Below are 20,400 nucleotides of genomic sequence, written 5' to 3'. Positions count from 1 at the left end.
CAGAAGAAAAGATAGTGAGAATAGAGATGATGACATAATGGGCAAGAGTTGAAAAGAGGGATACCGATCAAGAGTACGTCGAAAAGAAAGACTGAGCACCATCAATAGCAGGCAGTCAGTAGCATAGGATGAGTACTTGAGAAAATAGACCGACATGTCTACAAATAACTTCTCAAAAGCGGGTTATCAACCTATCAGTAGCGCCCAACTAGTTCCAACTAGTTTTTTTGTTTCGACACTAAATATAGAAAGTTCAAAAAAATTATTTGCTCATGTTCTAGTTTTAGTGAAAAATAACTTTTCTTCGAGCAAAAAAAAAACAAATTCTGAATAGATCCGGAAAAAAATTCCAGAATTTTTGTTGCCAACGTGTGGAAAATGAAAACAAAGGGATAGAGATATGAAGATTCAAAAAACAGCAACAAAAAACTTCCGGGGACCTAACAACCAACTGATAAACAGCGAGGGGGCTGGAAAAAAACGTCTGAGACAATGAGAGTAGGAAAATATTTGGAGAAACAGACAAAGCGAACACTGGTTGATCAAGGTGGGGGAAAAGATAGATTGAAGAGATTGTGTGAGCCCACGGGATTTCATGTGACCATTTTTTATGACCTGCCACATCTGGAACAGGCTAAAAGCTATGTAGGTGTATTTTTTTTATCCATCATCATCATCTTACGCCCCCAATTCTTTTAACTTTTTAGTAGGCTTTGAGAAGAAGAGATTCCTAACAATAAAATAGAGTTCAAAGGTTTTACGTCAAGCTCCAGAGAGCTCTTTTGTTGCTTTTCAACACACACACAAAAAAAACCAAGTGGTGGAGGTATTCGATTTCAGTCACCTCTGCTCTACCCATCGGAGACCTAAAACGAACTGTGTGGATAGGAATCCCCCACACAAACGTCCCCTAATTAGTGTGAAGAGCAAGGCGCGGCGAGACGCAGATGAGCTTACATGGCGCCAGTCGGGTACCTGATCCGCCCATTTCTAATGTTGATTATTTCGGAGAAACAAGGAGAAACAGAGAGAGTGAGAGAGGTGCAAAGTGAGAGCACGGTAGAGGATCAACTGAGGACTGTTTGTAAGTTGTCTGCGATTTGGCGCCACCTCACAGACAGTAGCTGCTCCCTAGGGCTTCCGACCATCAGACCTCCGGCTCTTTTTCTCTTATTTTGGAAGAGAAAGAAGAACCCAATCGGTCGACTGTTCACAAGAAATGTTCTTAAATAACAATACATAAATTTTCATTACTTCACACATCTCGGTAACAACTTAATTTTTTATGAAGATTTTCAAAAAGTATATTTTAATTTTATTCTTAAATCCGTATGTTTCTAGAACTATTTTTATTTGAAATTTTTATATAGAGACCGTCAAAATTTTAAAATTATGGATATTTTAATACTGTCTTAATAATTCGATGGAGTAAAATAGATTCAAAAATTCTGGTAAAAATACCCAACTTCATGATCGTAGTCTAAAAATCGTGAGTAGTTGAACAATTTTCCGAAAAAAAAAACTTATTTGATTAATACCTTTTACTCTTTTCTGGTTATATTTGTATTATAAACATGCGCAGTGTTCATTTTTTGAATCTAAAACGCATTATTCCATAATACTTTCAACTACGCAAGTCATTACAGTTGTACTAAAATTATGAGGCGGTATTACTTTTCAACTTTTGCACAATAAAAATGCTAATGGGATGATACTAATGGGCACTATTCAAAATTTGAAACCCCAAAGCAAAAAAGAATAGAGAATAGAGAGACGGAGACAGGAAGTGACCTCCAACTAGGTATCAAAATTTAGGAAAGACCTAGGAAATGACGCAAAGAAGACATGAAACTATAAGATTCCACGAGCTCACGGAGCTCAAGAATGTTGCTCGGAAAAGCATCCGGAGAGGAAATCACCTGGATCACATGATGGATCTATCTACATGCAGTGTTAAACATTCTGAGACCAGTTTGTGTGAATAAGCCCCCGAGGGGAAGCTCCACCCTCTCATTTGGATTTTTGGTGCTTACCTATCAACTGGTAGTGTTGCTTAATCTTATCGCCGACGAAGTTATTAGGGAGGCGCCACTGGGCCGCTCCAAATATTTGCGTCTCGTGGAGGTGAGAGAGAGAGAAAGGACCTCTGGTGGCAAGAGCACACTTTGGGTGGTGAGCATTAAAATAGAAATAAATACACACACGTTTCTTTTTTTCAGTGGATGAGAGAAGTAGTACACAAATAGTAGGGAAACAAATTTAACAGAGAGCAACCAAGCAGCTGATGATTTTGATGGTAGCATCAATGGTTTTTTGAAGAGTCTGAACACACAATTCAGCTGATAACAGATCACCGTGCAATTTGGGCGAACAGTTGATGATCAGAGATTGAGAGGCTCACAGTTCACGTTTTTTTGGTGCACTTTGTAGTTTACCGCGGATATCAAACACTTATTAGAAATGAAGTACGGTAGGAGATCAGATCCTCTGATATTGAAAAGATTACTGATAGGATCAGTCACAACCCAGAGAACACACCTAGTCGGAATTGGCAGCGTACTAATTGAATTAAAAGTTGTTGGAAACTGTTAAATGAAAATTTGAGTCTATTGTTTTAGAGAGCTAAAAGATATGGCTCGCCATGTTTCACAGTGCAATAATGAAGATATCAATATTCTATCACTTTTCAAAATTTAGACGTGGTGCCGCTTCCAATTGTGTTCTGCTCATTGTACATTGTGTGCTCATCCACGGAGCAAGAAGCAAAAAACTTACAAAACAACGCAAAAAACACGTTGTCAGTTGAGAGTGCAGCAGATGTTGCAGCAAAAAAGAAGAGAAGTGATGAAAAGCCGACGGAGAACAAAAAAGATTGTCACCTCCCGGTAGAAGTGTGTAGAGTTTGCAAAAGGTGGTTGTGTGGTGGTGGTGTATGTTTGTCCGAAAGAAACATGAAAAATCACAGAGGAAAGGGCGGCTTTTGTGTGCCGACTCCTCCCCAATACTTTTTTCCTCGTAAGTAGAAAGGGTCATTTGCCCGTTGTGGGTCATGGAATTCGGAATTGAGAAATGCGCGTGGGCGCTTCCCACCGACGAGAGAAATGAAAAAAAAAATCGAAAGTAGCAAGATGACTAATCGAAAAAGAAATACTGAATTTTAGGAAGACGGTGAATATGTGACATTCCAGAAATTGATAACATTAATTCAGTTACCGCTACCATGTGATTCAAGCTTATCATTTTTGTCGCCATCGCAGCTTTTTTTTCGGGACTCCATCACGTGCTCCTTTTGATTTGATAGAGAGAATAATCAAAGTGCACTTTACGGTTGATCTCAAGAGACAAAAAATCACTTGGCAGCTCTCCAGCTGTTTTCTTGGAAAACAAATAGTGGCGTGAAAAAGTGACGGTGGTGATAATTAGAAGGAGAGGATGAGATACGGTTGTTTTACCCGGCGATCCACTCGAGACAATACTCTCCGGAGAGAGCGGCGGTATCGAGGTTCGGAGAAAAAGAAAAGTGGAGGTACTAGGGTGTAGGGATCATAGGTTCAAGTTGAAGCAGACGTGATATTGTAAAGATAAGTGAGTGAATTGTAGAAATCGCTAGGCTTCATCAGCTCGGCTTTTGAACAATGGTTTTCCTCTAAATCAATGCTCGTTGAATAAAAATCGGTGGAACAGTGTAACAAAACTAGACCTGATTTGATCTTTAGAAAATACAGCTAAGATCAAAGGAAACCGGCTCCGAAATACGATATAGTAATCCAAAGCAACCTATATACTAACTGACACACTACTACAGTTTCAAGCTCTTCTTGTACTAAAACTTTTCAAAGACCTAAGCTCCGCCCACTCTTTCCCAGGGTGCAGGAAATATTTGTCAAACTGTTTGAACACTGTTCCGTGAACCTTCTGGAGACAAACACGTTGGTGCGAACGAAAAAAGATGATTTGAAGCAGCGGGCGAGATTGAAAAATGAATCAAAAGTGGACAATGACAAGGAATCGAGATGGGAATACGTGTCGCTTCCGTGGTAACAGAGGGAACAAAAAATGGGAGAGAGAGAGAAAGGGGAGGTTTGATCAAATTTACCAAACTACTCGAGACGCACAAAAAATGAGAGAAAGGTGAACGATGAGAACCAGTGCGTGTGAGTGAGAGGTCGCCTCACAGTTTGTCAACACAATACACATACAACCTTTTTTTGTCTCCTCCTCCCGAAGAATAATACAAAATTGTGTCGATTCTCTTTTTTTTCGGGAAATTGAGAGAGTAAGTAAGAAACAGTTGTTGACGACGGTTTGAGTCGGGTTTGACTGACTGAAAAGTCGAAAATGAGTGTGAGACGAAATGGGGGGAGTAAACGCTGAGAAGCGGTCATTAGACCAGTTTTAAAGGATTTCACTCTCCCTAGAATTGTGTCTTCTCAAGAAGAAATGAAGCGAACGATGCTTGAAACAATGGAGGGGGGTGGCAGGTGTTTTTGAAACACTTCTGGAATGAGACAGAAGGTGTGGAACCGACCATAATTGACACGTAGGTAGTGGTTGACCAATTGGACAACAGTTATGACAAGAGTTGTCAGCTGTCAATACTTCTACATGTCTTTATTTTAAAAAATATTGCTCTGTCAGCAAAATGTGCACAGTTAGATGTTAGACAGTGTAAGACATAGATGTAGTGAGAGAGAAAATGAGAGGGCGTCAATGATGTGTCAGAATGGTGAACAATTAATTATTTTGGAATGAATGTCAATAATTCAAAATTTTGAGAAAGCATGTTTTCTGTCAATCAAACGGTTTTGTCTAAAAGGTCTAGAAAAGTTGATCCGACAGTAGTTTCTGGTGATTGTGGCATCCAGGACTTAATTTTTCTTTCGTTTTTCTTGCGTTTTTTTGGCGAAAAAATTATTTTTCACTTTTCTAGAAAAAGTGTCCGAAATTTTCATTTTTCAAAAAAAAAGTATACTCAGAATTAGAGTGAAGGCATGTTTAAATCATTAAAATTTTTCAAGTTATTAAAATTTCGAGCTTGCAAAATGGTGCTATTTTTTCGTCTTTGACAAAAAATTCGTTTTCGATTTAAAAAATTAAATGTTTTAGGGAAACAAAAAGCTTTTTAGGTATTATTAGAGAGCACTTTAGAATTAAACTTGAAATATTTATTAGAACAATCAATGATCTTCCTAACCTTTTGTGTACATTCCAAACATTGCTCTCACACATGTGATATGACGTGTTTTCTTAACAGCACACACTCCCCTAATTAGATTGCTCTTATCACTGTTTCTCTCTGTCATACCGAGAAAAGCCGACAAGTGGCTGTGAAATGTCAACAATTTCACTCGTCTTTCTCGTCATTATCCCAGAGTCGCATCATCATCATACACAGCAGCTTTCACCCCATTTTGCAAACGAACAAGCAGCAATTCACAAGACAAATACAAACTGAAAAAAGCTTGGGGAAGACGCCTACGCCTTGTTTGACTTATTGATAACACTAACAGATTACGAACGTTTCGGAAAAAGAAAAACATAAAGGGGTTAGGTCGGAAGCAGAATGCGACACGAAAATCTGGATTTTTTGAATTTTTGAAAGATTAGTTCTAAAAGTAGCGCGGCAGCATGAAATCGAAAAATGTGACTGTCGAAATGAGTTGATAATAGCTTATCAATATGAGAGAATAACTCGGAAAATATTTTTCGATTGATTAAAATAGCCATTAAATCGTTTGTACTTTTTGGAAAAACTATATAAATTAGGAACTAAACATTCTGAACAGAAGTTGAACAACATACTCTTACTTTAAAATCTTCAGACGTAGGAGTCTTAAACTAGAACTGAGAAATTTAATGTATATGTATGATCTTGATAAAATATGGAAAAAGCATTCACAAAGTATATGTAAAGTATGATTTTAGATGGCGCAGGATATATTCTAGAAGCGATGTCATAGCAATACATGAAAGTTGAGATATTGTGATCCAAAGAATTTTCATAAGCAATCAGTGATCGATAAGCATAATCAAGCTGCTTATCTGGTTTAGAACAAGTAATAAGATTGGATGAACAAGTCGATTGTTATCGTTGTATTCACTTGATTTAGAATAAGATCCTGAAAACAAGCATAGAACACAACACGGAAGGAAGAAAGAAGAGAAGCTACATAAACTTTCTTGTGGAAAGACATACGAGTATGCCGATGGAGGCATCTCATCCATGAAAAGTTATGTGAACCGGTCAAAGAAACAATAACCTTCAACACGAATCTCTTTGTGTTCCTGACTACGTGCTAGCAGGCATTTTTGATCCTAGGAAAAGGTGAAACGAGGTTGTGCACTTATCAGGAAGAGGGTGATTTCTTATCAAAAAGAGTTGAAAGGCCAGTAAACAAAACGACCAAAGTGGGCAAACGGTTCGAGTTTTGTAGGCTTGAAAAGAAGCAAAACATGGACTTTTCTTGAATTGACAAATTCTTAGACGATGAGCAAGCATTTATAAACATTGATTGAAAAGGAGATGAAAGATATAAAAACGAGAAGACGTCATTTTGTTAGGTTTGTTGAAAAACGTGGGTGTTTACGAATGGTCAGAAAAAAACGTTTATAATAGCGCTTTTGGCTAAATAATATCATGAATGATGTAAGGATGCGTTTTCCGAAAAATTGAATAAAGATGGAATATTTTATTTCAAATGATAGAAAATGAGCAGTAATGAGCAGTAAATGAAAGCATAACTTTAACATAATTTACCAAATTTTTATCAATTATTTTTAAGGTTTGCAAGTTCAAATAGCTGAAAAATATTCGAAATACAGCGCAATTGAGTTGTCTAGGTTTGATATTTTCGGGGTTTTTTTTTGGTTTTTTCACTTAATTGTTACCTTTAAACACCTTTTTTCAATTTTTCAGCGACTGTTCTGTGAATAAAACTTGCCAAACTGATCGAAATTCGCTGTAACCTCAAAATCGGCTTTTTACTCTGAAAAAATGTCTGAAATTTTGACAAACAGTGTTTAAAATCGAAAATCACATGAAAAACATTAAGAGAAACCAATTATAATTGGTTTCTCTTAACGTTTTTCAGCCGAAACAAGAACTCATTTGCACGGGAATTCAAATATAACACAACTATTTTTGTGGCAAAATTGAGGAAATGTAGGAAACAAAATTTAGAATTGGAATGATTTAGTCTCGAATTGAAAAGTAAATATTCCCCGACGCTCGGGAAAGAAGGATTTTCTAAAAAAATCGAAATTTTAATCAAGAAAACTGACAATTTAAGAAGAATGATGAATGAAACGGAGGACGTAATGAATCTTTGTCTCTTTCAGTGTGAGATGTGGTAAATAACTAAAAAACGATGAAGAAGACGATAGCGTCACTGATATTTTTGTTTTGGCAGCTGGCTGAAGATAAATAATTCCTGGGGAGGATTATAAATTTTTTTCGAATTATCTAATTGGCGATATAATTTCAAAATTTATCAGTTCTATATCAATTTCTATCTACTAACAGACTAAAAACTAAATGTCAAAAGATTTGTTACCGCTGTAAATGAAAAGGGGGAAAATACGAGCGACGACGCCGTTTCTGCTGAAGTGCACTTCCAATTCGATTCGTCTCTTAGCGGATTACACAAAAACTGGAAGAAGTTCGGATGAGATTTGATTGGCGATAAGAGATGCCATCGGATCTATCCCGATCCAAACTGACGAGCGTTTCGAAAAACGCTATTTTCTTTTCTATTAGCCAAAAAGAATTCGCCATTTTTGTTTTCTATTTGCATTATTTTCAGCAGCGTTTTTTTAAACGATTTTCATAACAAATCAAAGAGAAAATAGTGTAGAGACTGAAGATACATCAGACAAGAGAACAGGTTCCACAAAAGACATGAAGTTATCAAGTGTTCCAATGGAATAGAAGGACAGGCCCAGAAGAATGGACGCCGGGATTGTCACGAAAATCAGAATAAAAATTAATTCACACTTATTCGGAGGTCGAATACCAGAAATTTTGTTTTAAAAATAACTAAAAAATGGCATTGAAATCACTCTCGAGGTCAATATGATATGTGGTCACCTACAACCGGTTAAAACATCTGATAATCGACACTTTCTGTATCGGAACATGATGAGAAGGCGAGAAAATTCAAAAACCGGTTTAAAATGCGAACATAAACAGAAAAAATGACGAAAAATGTGTCAAAAATCACGAAAAATGCTTGAAAACAATTTTAATTCATTTGAACTCTACCATGAAAGGAAATCGTGGCGAGACCACACGCAAGAATTACTGCATGCGCCTTTGAAACCTCACCGTAACCCAAATAATTTTATCAACTTTCAAATTAAAAAAAAAAGGTTTTTTAAACGAAATTGAATGAATTTACAAGAAAAACCCTACAGAATTGTGAGTTTTCCCCCGATTTAAAGTGAATACACCAATTGCAATTGTAAACAGTTTTTATGGCTACAACCCGATCAAAATACCGGTTCATTTTATTCCGATTTCAGTTCAATTCATCTCAATTGAATGTTTTACGAAAAAATATTGGTTCAAACTATTATTTGAAAATTAAATTTCAAAAACAAATACCTGGATTAATCCGATTCAGAAGAAAAAAGTGATGCACGTATTTCCACCATCGAAAAATGTGAAATTAACTTTAAAGCGCGTTTTCCATTAATGTTACACATTCAGAAAGCAACAAATAGTGGATAATGCGACTTCACAGAATATTATACAGTGCTAAATAACTAATTTAAAAAGGTTGGCTAATAATTAAAAAAAAAGTTGTCTTTGAAACAATATTCGATTGGATCGAAAGTGTTTTAATCGCTGCAAGACCCATCGCAAAAAGTGGGCACTTTGAAGCTTGATCCATTTCCATTTCCAGCTAAACCTTCTTTTGGCGCCCAAGAATTTTCTTCAAATTTCTTTTTTAGATCTCATTAGAATACATATCCTATCCATGTTTCAACCATCGACCCTCCAATTATATAGTAGCCGATCGAGATGAAATAACAATAGTCATTATAACATTTGGTGTTCATTGTAGAATTTCTGTCATTGTCCACATTTTTAATGTTTGTATTTCCGTTTACATGATTTGAATTAGGCATATTTAAAATCTGTATAAACATTTACATCATTTGAAATGCCAGAATCGTGTTTTCAATATTTTTCCCATTGGATATATTGATATTGTTCTCAATAGAGCAAGTGGCGGGTAGTCAAAGTAGGCACAGGCCATCAGGTAGGAATTTTATGTCTGCATCTTAAGTTAATAGTGTTTAAATAACATAAAAGTTCACTATTTTCTCTAAAAATAATTTTGAATTAATATCGAGTTTCAAATACTTTTCAATTTCTTGGCACTTTGTTTTTTGGTGTGGGAAGAAGTAAGTGGGAAAAAGAGAAACAAAAAAGTTTCGTGAGCTTTTCCTTTTCTGAAAGACAATAGAAATCTCTTTTTTTCCTTTCCCCTTTCTTCTCACTATTTGCTTTTTATCGAACTTTGTTTTTTTTATTGCACCACCACTTCCATTCTTGCATCCATGTGAATAATATAATTGTTTTTCTTCACCTCATCTCTGTCATTTTGATATATTATATTGCGTAACGTACTATATAGTGACATCCTATAATAGCTTGCATCCACGCAATCCCTGGTGTAATTAAATTAATGTTGGATAGGGTCTATCATAAGAAAAGAATAAAAACAATAGGAGTTATAACAATGATTCCTTGAAAACAATGTATAATTTCATGGGAACCAATTTTCATGATCTTCAGAAAATAAACAATACGTTTGAAGAAACTCTTGAACTTTGTTGCCCATATGTTGCGGATTGTGCAGGTCCCATCCGACCAAAATTGCAGTTTTGTTTTTTATTCTAAATTTTTCGATCGTTCATAACTAAATAACGAATTATTTTTTCGAAAAACTTTTGAGAGGCAAATTATTGATAATAATTGTGTCTAAATTTTTGCCGTTAACAAAATTTTATTAACTCCATTGTGAAAGACGTTGGAGCGGTTGACATCCTGCGGGTTCGTTTTTGACATTTTTTTAAGAGCACCTGTAACAAAACCTACTTAGTTAATACTAGATTCTACTTTCAGTTATCTATTTTTCACATATGACTGCCATTTTCGGACTGCGCCAAAAAACTGGAAACAAGGTTCAAAAAATTTGAAAGTCAGAATGTTTTTTGAGTTGAAAATTTTGAAATTCAAAGGTAGAATGGGAATTGTACCTTATAATAAGTACTCAAATATTATAATATTCTCGAACACCACAAAACAAAAGTTGGAGAAATTGAAAAAAAATCGTGATTTTTCAACGTTTTGAATATTTTCCAAAATGAGAATCCACGCCTACGTACGAACCAATCAGCAACGTATTACAACATACTTAAGGGACTATTAGTAGTAGCTGTTTCGAGTACGTAAAATCATCGACAGTATGACACCTTTTATAGAATTTTCAAGTCAGATTTTCTTTATTTCAAATTTTTATCGGATCTACTAATTAAAAAATGCCCTCCCAATTAGCAGGCACTTGACATGACAAGAATCTTCTTCCGGAAAGACACCACAGGCATCACCAACCGTTCTCCATTTTTGCATTAAGGTGTCAAGTGGTTAATGAGACTAATTGTCGGTTTGTCACTCCTTCTGTCGTTTTCTTATTCTCAATTATAATCATCCTTCTATTTTTCACCCATCATTCCATGTCCATATGTGTGTTTGAGCACTTTGCTTGTTCAATCTCAGTTCCTTCTTCTCCTTACTCAATAATTCATCGGTGGCTCACGGTGGTATTTATGATTGACACCAAACAGCTGCACTTGCATCTCCTTCTACTTCTCTCTCTTACTGCGCACATCTCCCATGGGTACTTCATTCTAGATGTTCAACGCTTTTTTGACGTACACAAAAAACAGCCATCACAGATTGATTTTATGGTGGAATGCTTTTAGAAGGAAGAAGAGATGGAAGCTCCCACAAAGAAATACTTGAATTGCTCAGATTTGCTCAAAGAGCTGAATATTGGCTTTTAACGTTTTTTGTGTCTATTTTTATACGGAGCCAATAGAAGAACCGTTTGCTTGATTAGAAATTCTAGTTTATATCAAAAACAAAGTAGATCAATGATTGCGAAAAAAAAGTGAAACATCCAAAATTAGCCAATAAAAGGGTGGAGCCTTCTTTAGAATTTACATCCGCAATGGACAAAAATTCAATGCTGATTCTTTTTTTGAATTATGTATTTTGCATTAATAAAATGTAATATTTTTGAAAATTTATGTTTAAATACTTTTTTTCAGTTCTACAAATCAAGATATTCGGTATAAAAATATTGTTCCAATTCTTGCATCGAAGTCGTGTGAAACATAAATTAAATACAGACTTTTTAGCGTTTGAATGTGTTTAAGATTATGTGACTGTTTAAAAATAATGATTTTACCAAAATGTCTCCAACGTACGACTGATTGGCAACATGACGCAATGTTCAAGGAAAAACGGTATCAAAATTGCATTTCAATGAAACCAGAAAATGTGAGAAGGGAAAGAAAATTGAAAAATTTTGAAGTGAGAAGATTACTGTACTATACTAAAGCTCACAAATTTAGCCCAGTTCGTGGCGAGATATGGGTATCGGGTTCCCTCTTTTTTTTTGACTATGGCTGATGCGGTTATTTTCGAATCAGATGTTAATCACAAGTTTTAGAAAAAAATGTACAGTAACTCTCAAGCTGAAACTCGTCGCTAAGAATACTGTATTTTAATTTACCAGGTGTTAATTTTTAATGTAAGCAATACATCGAGCATCTCCATGTTTGGAAACCTTGAACCCATTGAAACCCTTGAATAGAAGCCTCAATCAAATGTGCCATCATTACTCAAACCTTACAACTCCTTCATTATTTTCTTCTCTAGACCACCCATTACATGAATATTTAGCTTTTTCACATGATCATTCTTCTACACACAAGTCCTTCTCCTTCCTTTTTTCTCGGATACATTTCATTACACAAATTCATGTCCAATTGCTCATTACTCAATTTTTTGTCCCATTTCTTTTTTTATTTATCCATCGTCTTTCTCTTCCTGAGTCTCTTCAATCCTCTCTACTATATCTCTCAATTTTCTTCATTCTCTCCATTTTTCCATCTTGTCCATTCTCTTGTTCAATCTTTTTTTCCTTGCTACACCAAATCTTTTTTGCTCCTTCTATCATTTTTTTCTTCCTATTTTTAGGCAACTCTTTTACGTTTTCCGGGAACAAAGTTAAGTGTATCTATCCTTTTGTGGAGGAAACCTATAACAAAGTGGCCGAAATTTAATAATTTCATTTTTAAAATTGGACTCTGCTTGGCTCTATATCTATTTTCGTCTTCTTTTTTCCTCGAAAAAGTTCTCAAACTTTTTTCCGTTTCTTCTTCTTTTCGAGCTTTTCGTACAAGTTTTGTTTCGTTTCCCGTATTCGCCCGTTCAGTTCAACAACGGCGCTAAACACTCATAAATATTTCATTTCAAAACTAATTAGTTTGACTCACGGAACCAAAACAAATGTTGACTGGAATGTGGTGGAAATAAGGGTTTTATGGAAATAAGGGTTTTACTACCTTTTATCTTCTAATTAAGAACTATCCAACGCGTTCCTTCTGAATATCAAAAAACGGACAATTTGCGTTTTTAGATTTTCTAAAAATTGAAAGTTTTCGTGTTCCGAATTTTGTGGGAGAAAAGTGAATTTTTTTATTTAAAAAAATGTTTAGACAATTTTTTGTTTTAGATTTTTGAAAAAACCGTAATTTTTCAATCATTCAACTTTTCAACAATTAAAAATAGTTTTCGACAGTTTCTATGTTAAAAAAAGGTTTTCTTTTTTTTCTCGTTTGAATCGTCATATTTTTACATGTTTTTTTTCTCCGTTTGCTCTGATATACGCCGAAAACTCGAAAAATCTAAGAACCCAATTTTTTTACGACACCAGGCATTTTTGCTTTTGCATAAAAGGCTTGCTGATAGAAGTATAACTGAAATCTGCAGTTCAAAATATTTAACTGCGAAAAAAAAGATTTGAGGACCCTGCATTTACCACCCAGAAAGACACACGCCTCAAGAAAGTGTCAAATTTCATTAAGAAGGAAACCAACAAAAAAATTACATTTTTCTTTTGATTGTTGAAGTATAATTTTCTATTTTGATTTTTTCTGAACATTTTCCCAAAAAAAACTTGATATTCCCATTCCAAAGCAAAAAAAAAACAAATCGTTTCCGCTTCACTTTTTAGTTTTCCTTTTTTTTCCAAAAACCACCACCAATCAAAAATCCCATCGGGCACATAAAAAATTTCAGAAACGAGGCAAATATATGAAATATGTGTTAGAAATATATATATTTCTGAAAAAAAAAGTAAAAAAGCCAGAAAAGCTGGCTGCAAATGTCGACTGAAAATTGTTTTTGTATCTAATTTTGAAACGAATTTTTTATAGCATTGAATATAATTTTTTTCGGTTTCTATATTGTACCTTAATCCTGAAATTGAAAGTTTGGCAGCTTTACTGTTAGAATTGTGTTAATGAATATATCTTTTGGAAATACCCAAAATTTTTATTTTCTACTGTACCATGTTCTCTGTGACCAGTTATTTTGGGAAAACGTGAAATATCGAACTTTAAGCCATAATTCAAACATATTCTAACGTTGAAATGTATTTTTCTACATCACATTGAGCCTAGACACAATACCTGCATGCCTCGTGCCTACAAGCGTGCCTATTGCCAAAGATCATGTGAGACTTTCTGAAGGTCTTATTGTGAGCTGAACTTTCAACAAGCCAATTGAAACGTGAAATCCCTGAATCTATACTGTGCATAAGCCGAAAATAGGTATCTAGTAGGCAGGTATGTAGGCAATTAAGCGTGATTGCATACCATGGAAGTTTGCCTTGTACGTTTGCAAGCTGGTCACGAATTTCGATTTTAAGACCAAATTAGTTCTCATTTCAAATGTTCTATGTGGAAATAATACGAACTAAAAATCTAGTTTTCCTGAAATTCCTGTGCAACTTCTCTGTTGTACATCCTTTTGGCATCTCTTTGCCACCCTACTTCCTGAGATGTTCATCCCTTTCAAAAGTAAAGAAATTCTTTCTTTCTTTGCGCAAAACTTCTTGTTGCATTAGCATCTTCTTCTCCTTCTTCTTCTTTTTGCCTTTTCCTCTCTCACGTATTCTCACACACCATTAGCATACTTGCCCTTTTACATACTCTCTTCAGGAGGATGCTCTCAGTTCCATGTGCCGACAGTACTTGACATAATCCGCGTGGGCAAAAGCCAACAAGCTCATTGTTCTAGTACAATAACAACCAACACAGAAGCTTTTTGCAATCTATACATACATCACCCGCGCGGGTATTGTGGTGGCAGAGAGCCGAACAAAATAGTGCACCAGATGCACACAAAACAGACGGGAAGAAAGGGGGTGGGGCTCAGGAGAGAGGAAGTGGGTGTGTTCTTCTTCACCAAGAGAGAGAGAGAGAGTGACCTCTTTGAAGACACACCCCGTGTGCACCAAGAAAACAATTTGTAACTTCTGTTCTTCTAATCTCTCCACTATCACAATACTCTTTACACAATCAAATTTTTTAGGATAGCTGTTTTATTTCTTTCTAGGTTTCATGTGTTTTCTTCCTCGAAAAGTTCGAGCGTTTTCTCAAATTTTAGGTTTTTGAACATTAGCCCATAAAACACATAAAAATCATAATAGGAATATAAAAAACATTTTTTCTAACTATTGCAATTTTCAGCACTCTTCTCCCGTTTTGTTTGAATAAAATTTGTATCGAAATTTTTTAGGAGCATGGTTTTCTACTTTCATTCAAATTGTGTGCGTAGTCTTTTTTATATTTTTAAAAAATATTTTAGCGAAGATTTTTAAAGTTTAAAAATTGAGAACTGGTCTTCAAAAAATCTAGAAAATTTCAAGTTCTTCTAATTATAAGTCAACCACATTTTCAATGACTTTTTTTTCTAAGAGCTAACTTTTCAAAAAGTTGTTGTTTTAAATTGTAAGCCATTCTCCGTGGGCCACAAAAATGTATGCCTACCTGCCTTCAAGGCGACCTACGCCTGGCTCACAACTTTTGCAAAATTACACATAAAATCTGTTATTTACTACCCTGTTACTTGTTGCTTCTATAACTTACATTCAAATAATTTCCATTGCAGGCACAAGTGCAAAAGTGCCTGCATGTTCTTAGAGTGGTGGTCTTGCGTAAATCTATTTTTTTTTTCTCTAACAAAAGCCCACATTAAAATTTGGAAAATGGGCGAGAGGCAAGCCTAAATTAGTTACGTACAAAACCGTAGCCTTTTTTCCTCATTTACACAATATTTGGTATACATAAAATAAGAAATAATAATTTAACGTACCTCATCGAGCTCTGCAATTATGTCATTTTAAATATCTTATGAATAAGTACAGGAAATCTCAACTTTCTTCCTCTCCCGACCACACCAACCCCAGACGATCCTTTGTTCATTTACCCGCCAACGAGCTTTTCCTATTCGGAAAGGTTCGATCTCAAAAGCAATGCACCGCCCGTAATTGCATCCAATTGTTATTGTTTTGCCACTATTGAGACGTTCAGATGATGAATTACGAATTGCTTTTCCCTCCACCAGTTTTCCTTTTCCGACGCCCCGTATCTCCATTTTGATGATTTCTTCGTAAATCGTTTATTTTTTTTCTTGCTCGAAAAAATGTGATTTTTCAATGTGATTTTTTCTCTCGATTGCTCGAAGAATTATTACATCATTTTTCGACTTGTAGAATGCAAATGCTTTGAACTTTTTTAAAACTTGATATTTGCAAAGGTTTTTTTCAAATTAGTTGACTACTAAACTATTCAAAAATCTCGCTTATTTTTTTTATTTAATTTTTTTTTTACTTTTTTTAAAACCAATATATGAAAAGACATTCTTCGTATTTTTCCAAATAGTTTTGCACCGTTACAGCTCCACTTTGCCAGTTGATATCTCAGCTACTTTTGATTTTATCAAAAAATATTAAATTGCTAAAATGTAGGTTCAAGATTTTTCTACATTTTACCAACTGTAAATTTTTTTGATAATTTCAAATATGCAAGATATGAGCTATCAAAAAATATAATAGATTTCAGAAATTCGGGCACACATTTTCCTGCCTGCCTGCTCACCTTAAAGGCAACCTACTCTTACCTCGTACCTCGTTACCGCGCACTATGCGTATATCTGAAAAATTACAAAAAATGTAGGCAGTAGGCAGATAGGCAGGTACATTAATACATTAAAATTTAACATGCATTTTTCAATTTTTTTGCATTTTTCAATATCTCAATTTCAAAATCCCTTCCCCCCCTGTGTGCTCAACTGTTTCATTATTTCATCGATATCCTCAATAAATGAAGGAGTAAAAAACTAATATTTGCTCACTTTTTCGTGCTAAACGCTTCTCCATTAAACCTTTCTCACTGTTTTTTTTTTCAGAAAAACTCTCCCCCACACACATATGCCCTCCGGATTCGAATGAGTGGCCTTTGCCTTGTGCTTCTTCTCTCCATCTTTGCAGTTTCACAAAGTGAGTTTCTAACGAGGGAATCGTTTAATTTCATTTCCATCAAGAGAACGGACACCAATTTCTATATTTCTTGCGACTTTTGACACCACTTGCCCTTTTAATAGACGACTAGGGGATTAGCGGAAGGTTGCCCCAAAATGTTCTTATTCTCGTTTCCGATCTTTTTGTTGGATGAGATGAACTAAAGCCATAACTCAAACATTGAGCATCACCGAGAAGACACAAAAAAACCACAAAAACCAATGAACGGCAGGTGTCATTGGACACTAAATCGTCAGCAGTGGGGGTCTATGAATAATGAGCGAAACAGAGAGAGAGAGAGGAAAACCATCTGTCGGTTAGAATGTGTTGTTGTTCATCCTAAATGCTTTAGTCCTTTGAGTATCCGTTGAGCATACTTTTTGAAAAGATGTCAGGATTCTGGAGGACCGGAAATTCGTGAATTTGAATTCGAGTGGTCACCTCCCCCATGCAACTCATTTGAGCGAACACGGAAAGGCTACAATTTGGACACACGCTCTCTATCTTTTCAAGTGGCACAAATTCTTTTAGGTTTAGGGATACTCTTAAGAGCTCAAGGATTTACATGGGTTCTGTAATTGGGTAGTTTTGTTGGAAAATTTTTGTCGTTCTGTGAACCAGAACGATATTTGAATTTCGGTATACCAAACTAAAAATGTTCCAACCTAATTTTAGCCATTTGAGTAGAGCTTGCTGTCATACATTGGCAACATTTTATCGAATCTTTAGCAAAATCCTATAGAGCTTTGGAAACTTCCTGTTGAATTTTGGGAATTTTCTTTCAACTCTTTGCTAAACTCTGGCAAAATTCTATTTAAAAACAACTGAAAGTTTCCTATCAAACTTTGGAAACATTCAGTGAAAGTTTGACGCTTTCCATCAAATTTTTGCAACTCTTTTTTTTTTCTTATCAAACGTTTGTGCATAGTTGAATTGTTAAATTAAAGAAACCATCTCAAACAAGAAAATAACTAAATTAGTCCACTTTGTCTCTTTCAATCCTTTGATCCTTCACATATGCTCTAACCGAAAACCATAATTGTATTATGCAATGTGGCTTCTCGTCTCTCAAAACATAACCGAAGGGTGTCCTACCAGTCTCCTGGATTAGCACTACGAGTCATCGCAGATGGCTCAACTCGTCACACCGAAATAATCCTGTTTAACAAAGACCTTTTACACATGTCTCTGGACACCACCCAAAAAAGATCAAAAGAAAATATTACAAATTTCTTGCAGGCTCGGGCGAATGTAGCGACGTCTCCTTCTCATCCGTCGCATCGAAATTAGACGGTCTAAAGAGAGTGACACGTTTGTCGGTCAGTGGACATATTTCTGCATATCACGTCAAGGTGTCCATCTCGGATGACGACTTTCAATTGGTTCGACTCTCGAATGGAAATCCACTGGTACGATGCCATCCCTCAAGGGAATTATCTCTTATCTAGAGACACCGACAAAAACACAAAGTGTCCCCTCCATCTGTTTGAGGGCGACAAGATTAATGTGCGAAGAGAAACATGAAAAACCATGTCGTTTCAGGTCCTCTATTCAACGTTATCAAATACACCATCGTGGACACATGTTGACTTTTTAGCCACTGAAGTTCGCATATTTCCGGCGTTTGAACAAGCGACAGAAGATGTCAGGGGACCTTTGTTGATTCTCACGATATGTGATTATGGTAGGTCAACAGAGAAAGTGGGAGTTGTTAAAAGTATAAGTATGCATGTTTATTTGGTATACAGGTTCAGCAACTGATAAATGAATTACCGTAGACTTTGATTGCCTCTTGTTTTTGGTTTTTGACAGTATCAAAAATATGTCAACTGATAGAACACTTTTTAAATATTTTAATTTGAATTATAAGTTCAAAATGTTTTAATATGTCTAAAATATCCAATGAAAAGCTATGAAAGTGAAGGTTTGTGGAGACACATATGTTTTTGCTTGCATGCCTTCTATCGACACAATGGGCAGGTACCTGAAAATGAAAGGTACCTACAGATTATGAACACCTTGATTTTAATATTTTTAATTGAATTTTCAGTTTTTCAGACATGAAAAATCTTTAGAGACTATAGGTTTAACCAAAATATTTCTACATTCCAATTTTAAATTAATGAAAACTTCACTGAAAATTTGTCTGGTCAGGATAATTTGAAATATAGATGTATTTATTTTATTTATTTAAAAGGTTAGGCCCAGAAACCGGTCTTTATTTAAAAAAAAATGTATTGAACACCAAAATTATTTCAGACACTCCGATCACGGCATTTGATGACTCTTCATACACCGTAGAAGCTCATCACGCAGGCCTTGTCTCAATGTATGAGAATGATCTTTGCGTTGTCTTTCGAACCTATAGATCAGGAGTATTCTTCTTCTCAATGGCTGATCAAGGAGATGTACTAATTGCACAGATCATCCATGGAACTGTTCATGTTATATTTGATTTTGGATCTCTTACACCATCTAGAATAAGTGCTGGTAAAGCATTGGATGATGGAAGGTGGCATGAGGTAATCCTTAATTTTTTAGATCATTAATCTCATTTGTGACCTAATTTCAGATGAGATGGCTTCATCAATTCGACTCTGTGCAACTGTCAATTGACGGTGTCCTCCTTAACCAGACGGCTCCAACGGGTCTTTATCGAAAATTGGACTTGCATAGTGTGGTGAGTGCTCTTGAGGTTCCAATTGTTGAATGAAATTTGAGAAGCGTTCCGTTGTAATTACCTTCATGAACGAGGACCACCCGTTGTGTCTGTTGATCTGCGGATTATCGCTCTTACTTGCAGGTACATATTGGAGGACGACCAAATGATGACTTCTCGCAAGGGATTGAGACTACATTTACTGGTGAGTTCATGGGAGAATGATTATGGGATTTTGTATATATATTTGGTGAAAACGAAAAACAATCAAATCTAAATAACAAGAAGGTTATAGAATCAATTTATTTACTGATTATGAGTTGATGAATAATATTTTGAAATTTGAAACAAGTTAAAAAAAAAGGAATATCGTCAATGGGGCATTACTGAAAAATGTACTAGGTATTTCAATAATTTCCAAAACCTGATAAACTAAATTAAAACTGATTTTGTTTTCGAAAAACTCAAATTGCGCCATAAAACGATATATTATGTGTAGTAAAATTCCAAAAAAATGATTTTGCAAAACGGCAAATTTCCGAAAAAATTTTGGGACAGCACCACAGCTGTCTTAAATTTTCTGCGTTGAATTTTCTAAAATTTTTTGTATTAAAAAAAGGGTTTCATTAATACTTAAAACTTATGTTGTAAGGTCAACTATTAGAGCAAGGTTTTTTTTTATTTGTATCGTTATCTTTTAATATTTCCAGGATGTATTGCTGTTAATTTTTAATGTAAGCAATACATCGAGCATCTCCATGTTTGGAAACCTTGAACCCATTGAAACCCTTGAATAGAAGCCTCAATCAAATGTGCCATCATTACTCAAACCTTACAACTCCTTCATTATTTTCTTCTCTAGACCACCCATTACATGAATATTTAGCTTTTTCACATGATCATTCTTCTACACACAAGTCCTTCTCCTTCCTTTTTTCTCGGATACATTTCATTACACAAATTCATGTCCAATTGCTCATTACTCAATTTTTTGTCCCATTTCTTTTTTTATTTATCCATCGTCTTTCTCTTCCTGAGTCTCTTCAATCCTCTCTACTATATCTCTCAATTTTCTTC

At 35.3% G+C, this 20,400-nt stretch overlaps 11 non-coding genes and 1 pseudogene across 12 annotated transcripts; 6 read left to right on the top strand and 6 right to left on the bottom strand.

The window, feature by feature from the left end:
- Window positions 1-846: 846 nt before the first annotated feature.
- Window positions 847-1,213, bottom strand: F35G2.14. Its single transcript, NR_056785.1, has one exon. It is a non-coding gene; the product is annotated as an Unclassified non-coding RNA F35G2.14 (non-coding RNA).
- Window positions 1,214-1,437: 224 nt separating this feature from the next.
- F35G2.21 lies at window positions 1,438-1,587 on the bottom strand. Its single transcript, NR_056784.1, has one exon. It is a non-coding gene; the product is annotated as an Unclassified non-coding RNA F35G2.21 (non-coding RNA).
- Window positions 1,588-1,883: 296 nt separating this feature from the next.
- Window positions 1,884-2,028, bottom strand: F35G2.8. The gene has a single exon (NR_056783.1). It is a non-coding gene; the product is annotated as an Unclassified non-coding RNA F35G2.8 (non-coding RNA).
- On the top strand, window positions 1,886-2,030 carry F35G2.18. Its single transcript, NR_056782.1, has one exon. It is a non-coding gene; the product is annotated as an Unclassified non-coding RNA F35G2.18 (non-coding RNA).
- A 1,412-nt stretch (window positions 2,031-3,442) lies between these two features.
- Window positions 3,443-3,582, bottom strand: F35G2.20. Its single transcript, NR_056781.1, has one exon. It is a non-coding gene; the product is annotated as an Unclassified non-coding RNA F35G2.20 (non-coding RNA).
- A 721-nt stretch (window positions 3,583-4,303) lies between these two features.
- On the top strand, window positions 4,304-4,450 carry F35G2.16. Its single transcript, NR_056780.1, has one exon. It is a non-coding gene; the product is annotated as an Unclassified non-coding RNA F35G2.16 (non-coding RNA).
- A 6,355-nt stretch (window positions 4,451-10,805) lies between these two features.
- Window positions 10,806-10,989, bottom strand: F35G2.17. The gene has a single exon (NR_056779.1). It is a non-coding gene; the product is annotated as an Unclassified non-coding RNA F35G2.17 (non-coding RNA).
- A 3,231-nt stretch (window positions 10,990-14,220) lies between these two features.
- F35G2.13 lies at window positions 14,221-14,363 on the top strand. The gene has a single exon (NR_056778.1). It is a non-coding gene; the product is annotated as an Unclassified non-coding RNA F35G2.13 (non-coding RNA).
- A 66-nt stretch (window positions 14,364-14,429) lies between these two features.
- Window positions 14,430-14,629, top strand: F35G2.15. The gene has a single exon (NR_056776.1). It is a non-coding gene; the product is annotated as an Unclassified non-coding RNA F35G2.15 (non-coding RNA).
- F35G2.10 lies at window positions 14,444-14,629 on the bottom strand. Its single transcript, NR_056777.1, has one exon. It is a non-coding gene; the product is annotated as an Unclassified non-coding RNA F35G2.10 (non-coding RNA).
- A 980-nt stretch (window positions 14,630-15,609) lies between these two features.
- Window positions 15,610-15,757, top strand: F20B10.10. Its single transcript, NR_056775.1, has one exon. It is a non-coding gene; the product is annotated as an Unclassified non-coding RNA F20B10.10 (non-coding RNA).
- Window positions 15,758-16,591: 834 nt separating this feature from the next.
- F20B10.2 lies at window positions 16,592-20,056 on the top strand (annotated as a pseudogene). Its single transcript has 7 exons — window positions 16,592-16,643; window positions 17,904-18,073; window positions 18,207-18,348; window positions 18,924-19,186; window positions 19,237-19,344; window positions 19,468-19,528; window positions 20,034-20,056. Coding segments are annotated over exons 1-7 (819 nt in total).
- The last annotated feature ends 344 nt before the right edge of the window (window positions 20,057-20,400 follow it).

Source organism: Caenorhabditis elegans, chromosome IV (genome assembly GCF_000002985.6).
Source record: "Caenorhabditis elegans chromosome IV".
Taxonomy (NCBI): Eukaryota; Metazoa; Nematoda; class Chromadorea; order Rhabditida; family Rhabditidae; genus Caenorhabditis; species Caenorhabditis elegans.
This window is presented reverse-complemented; position numbering and strand designations above follow the sequence as displayed.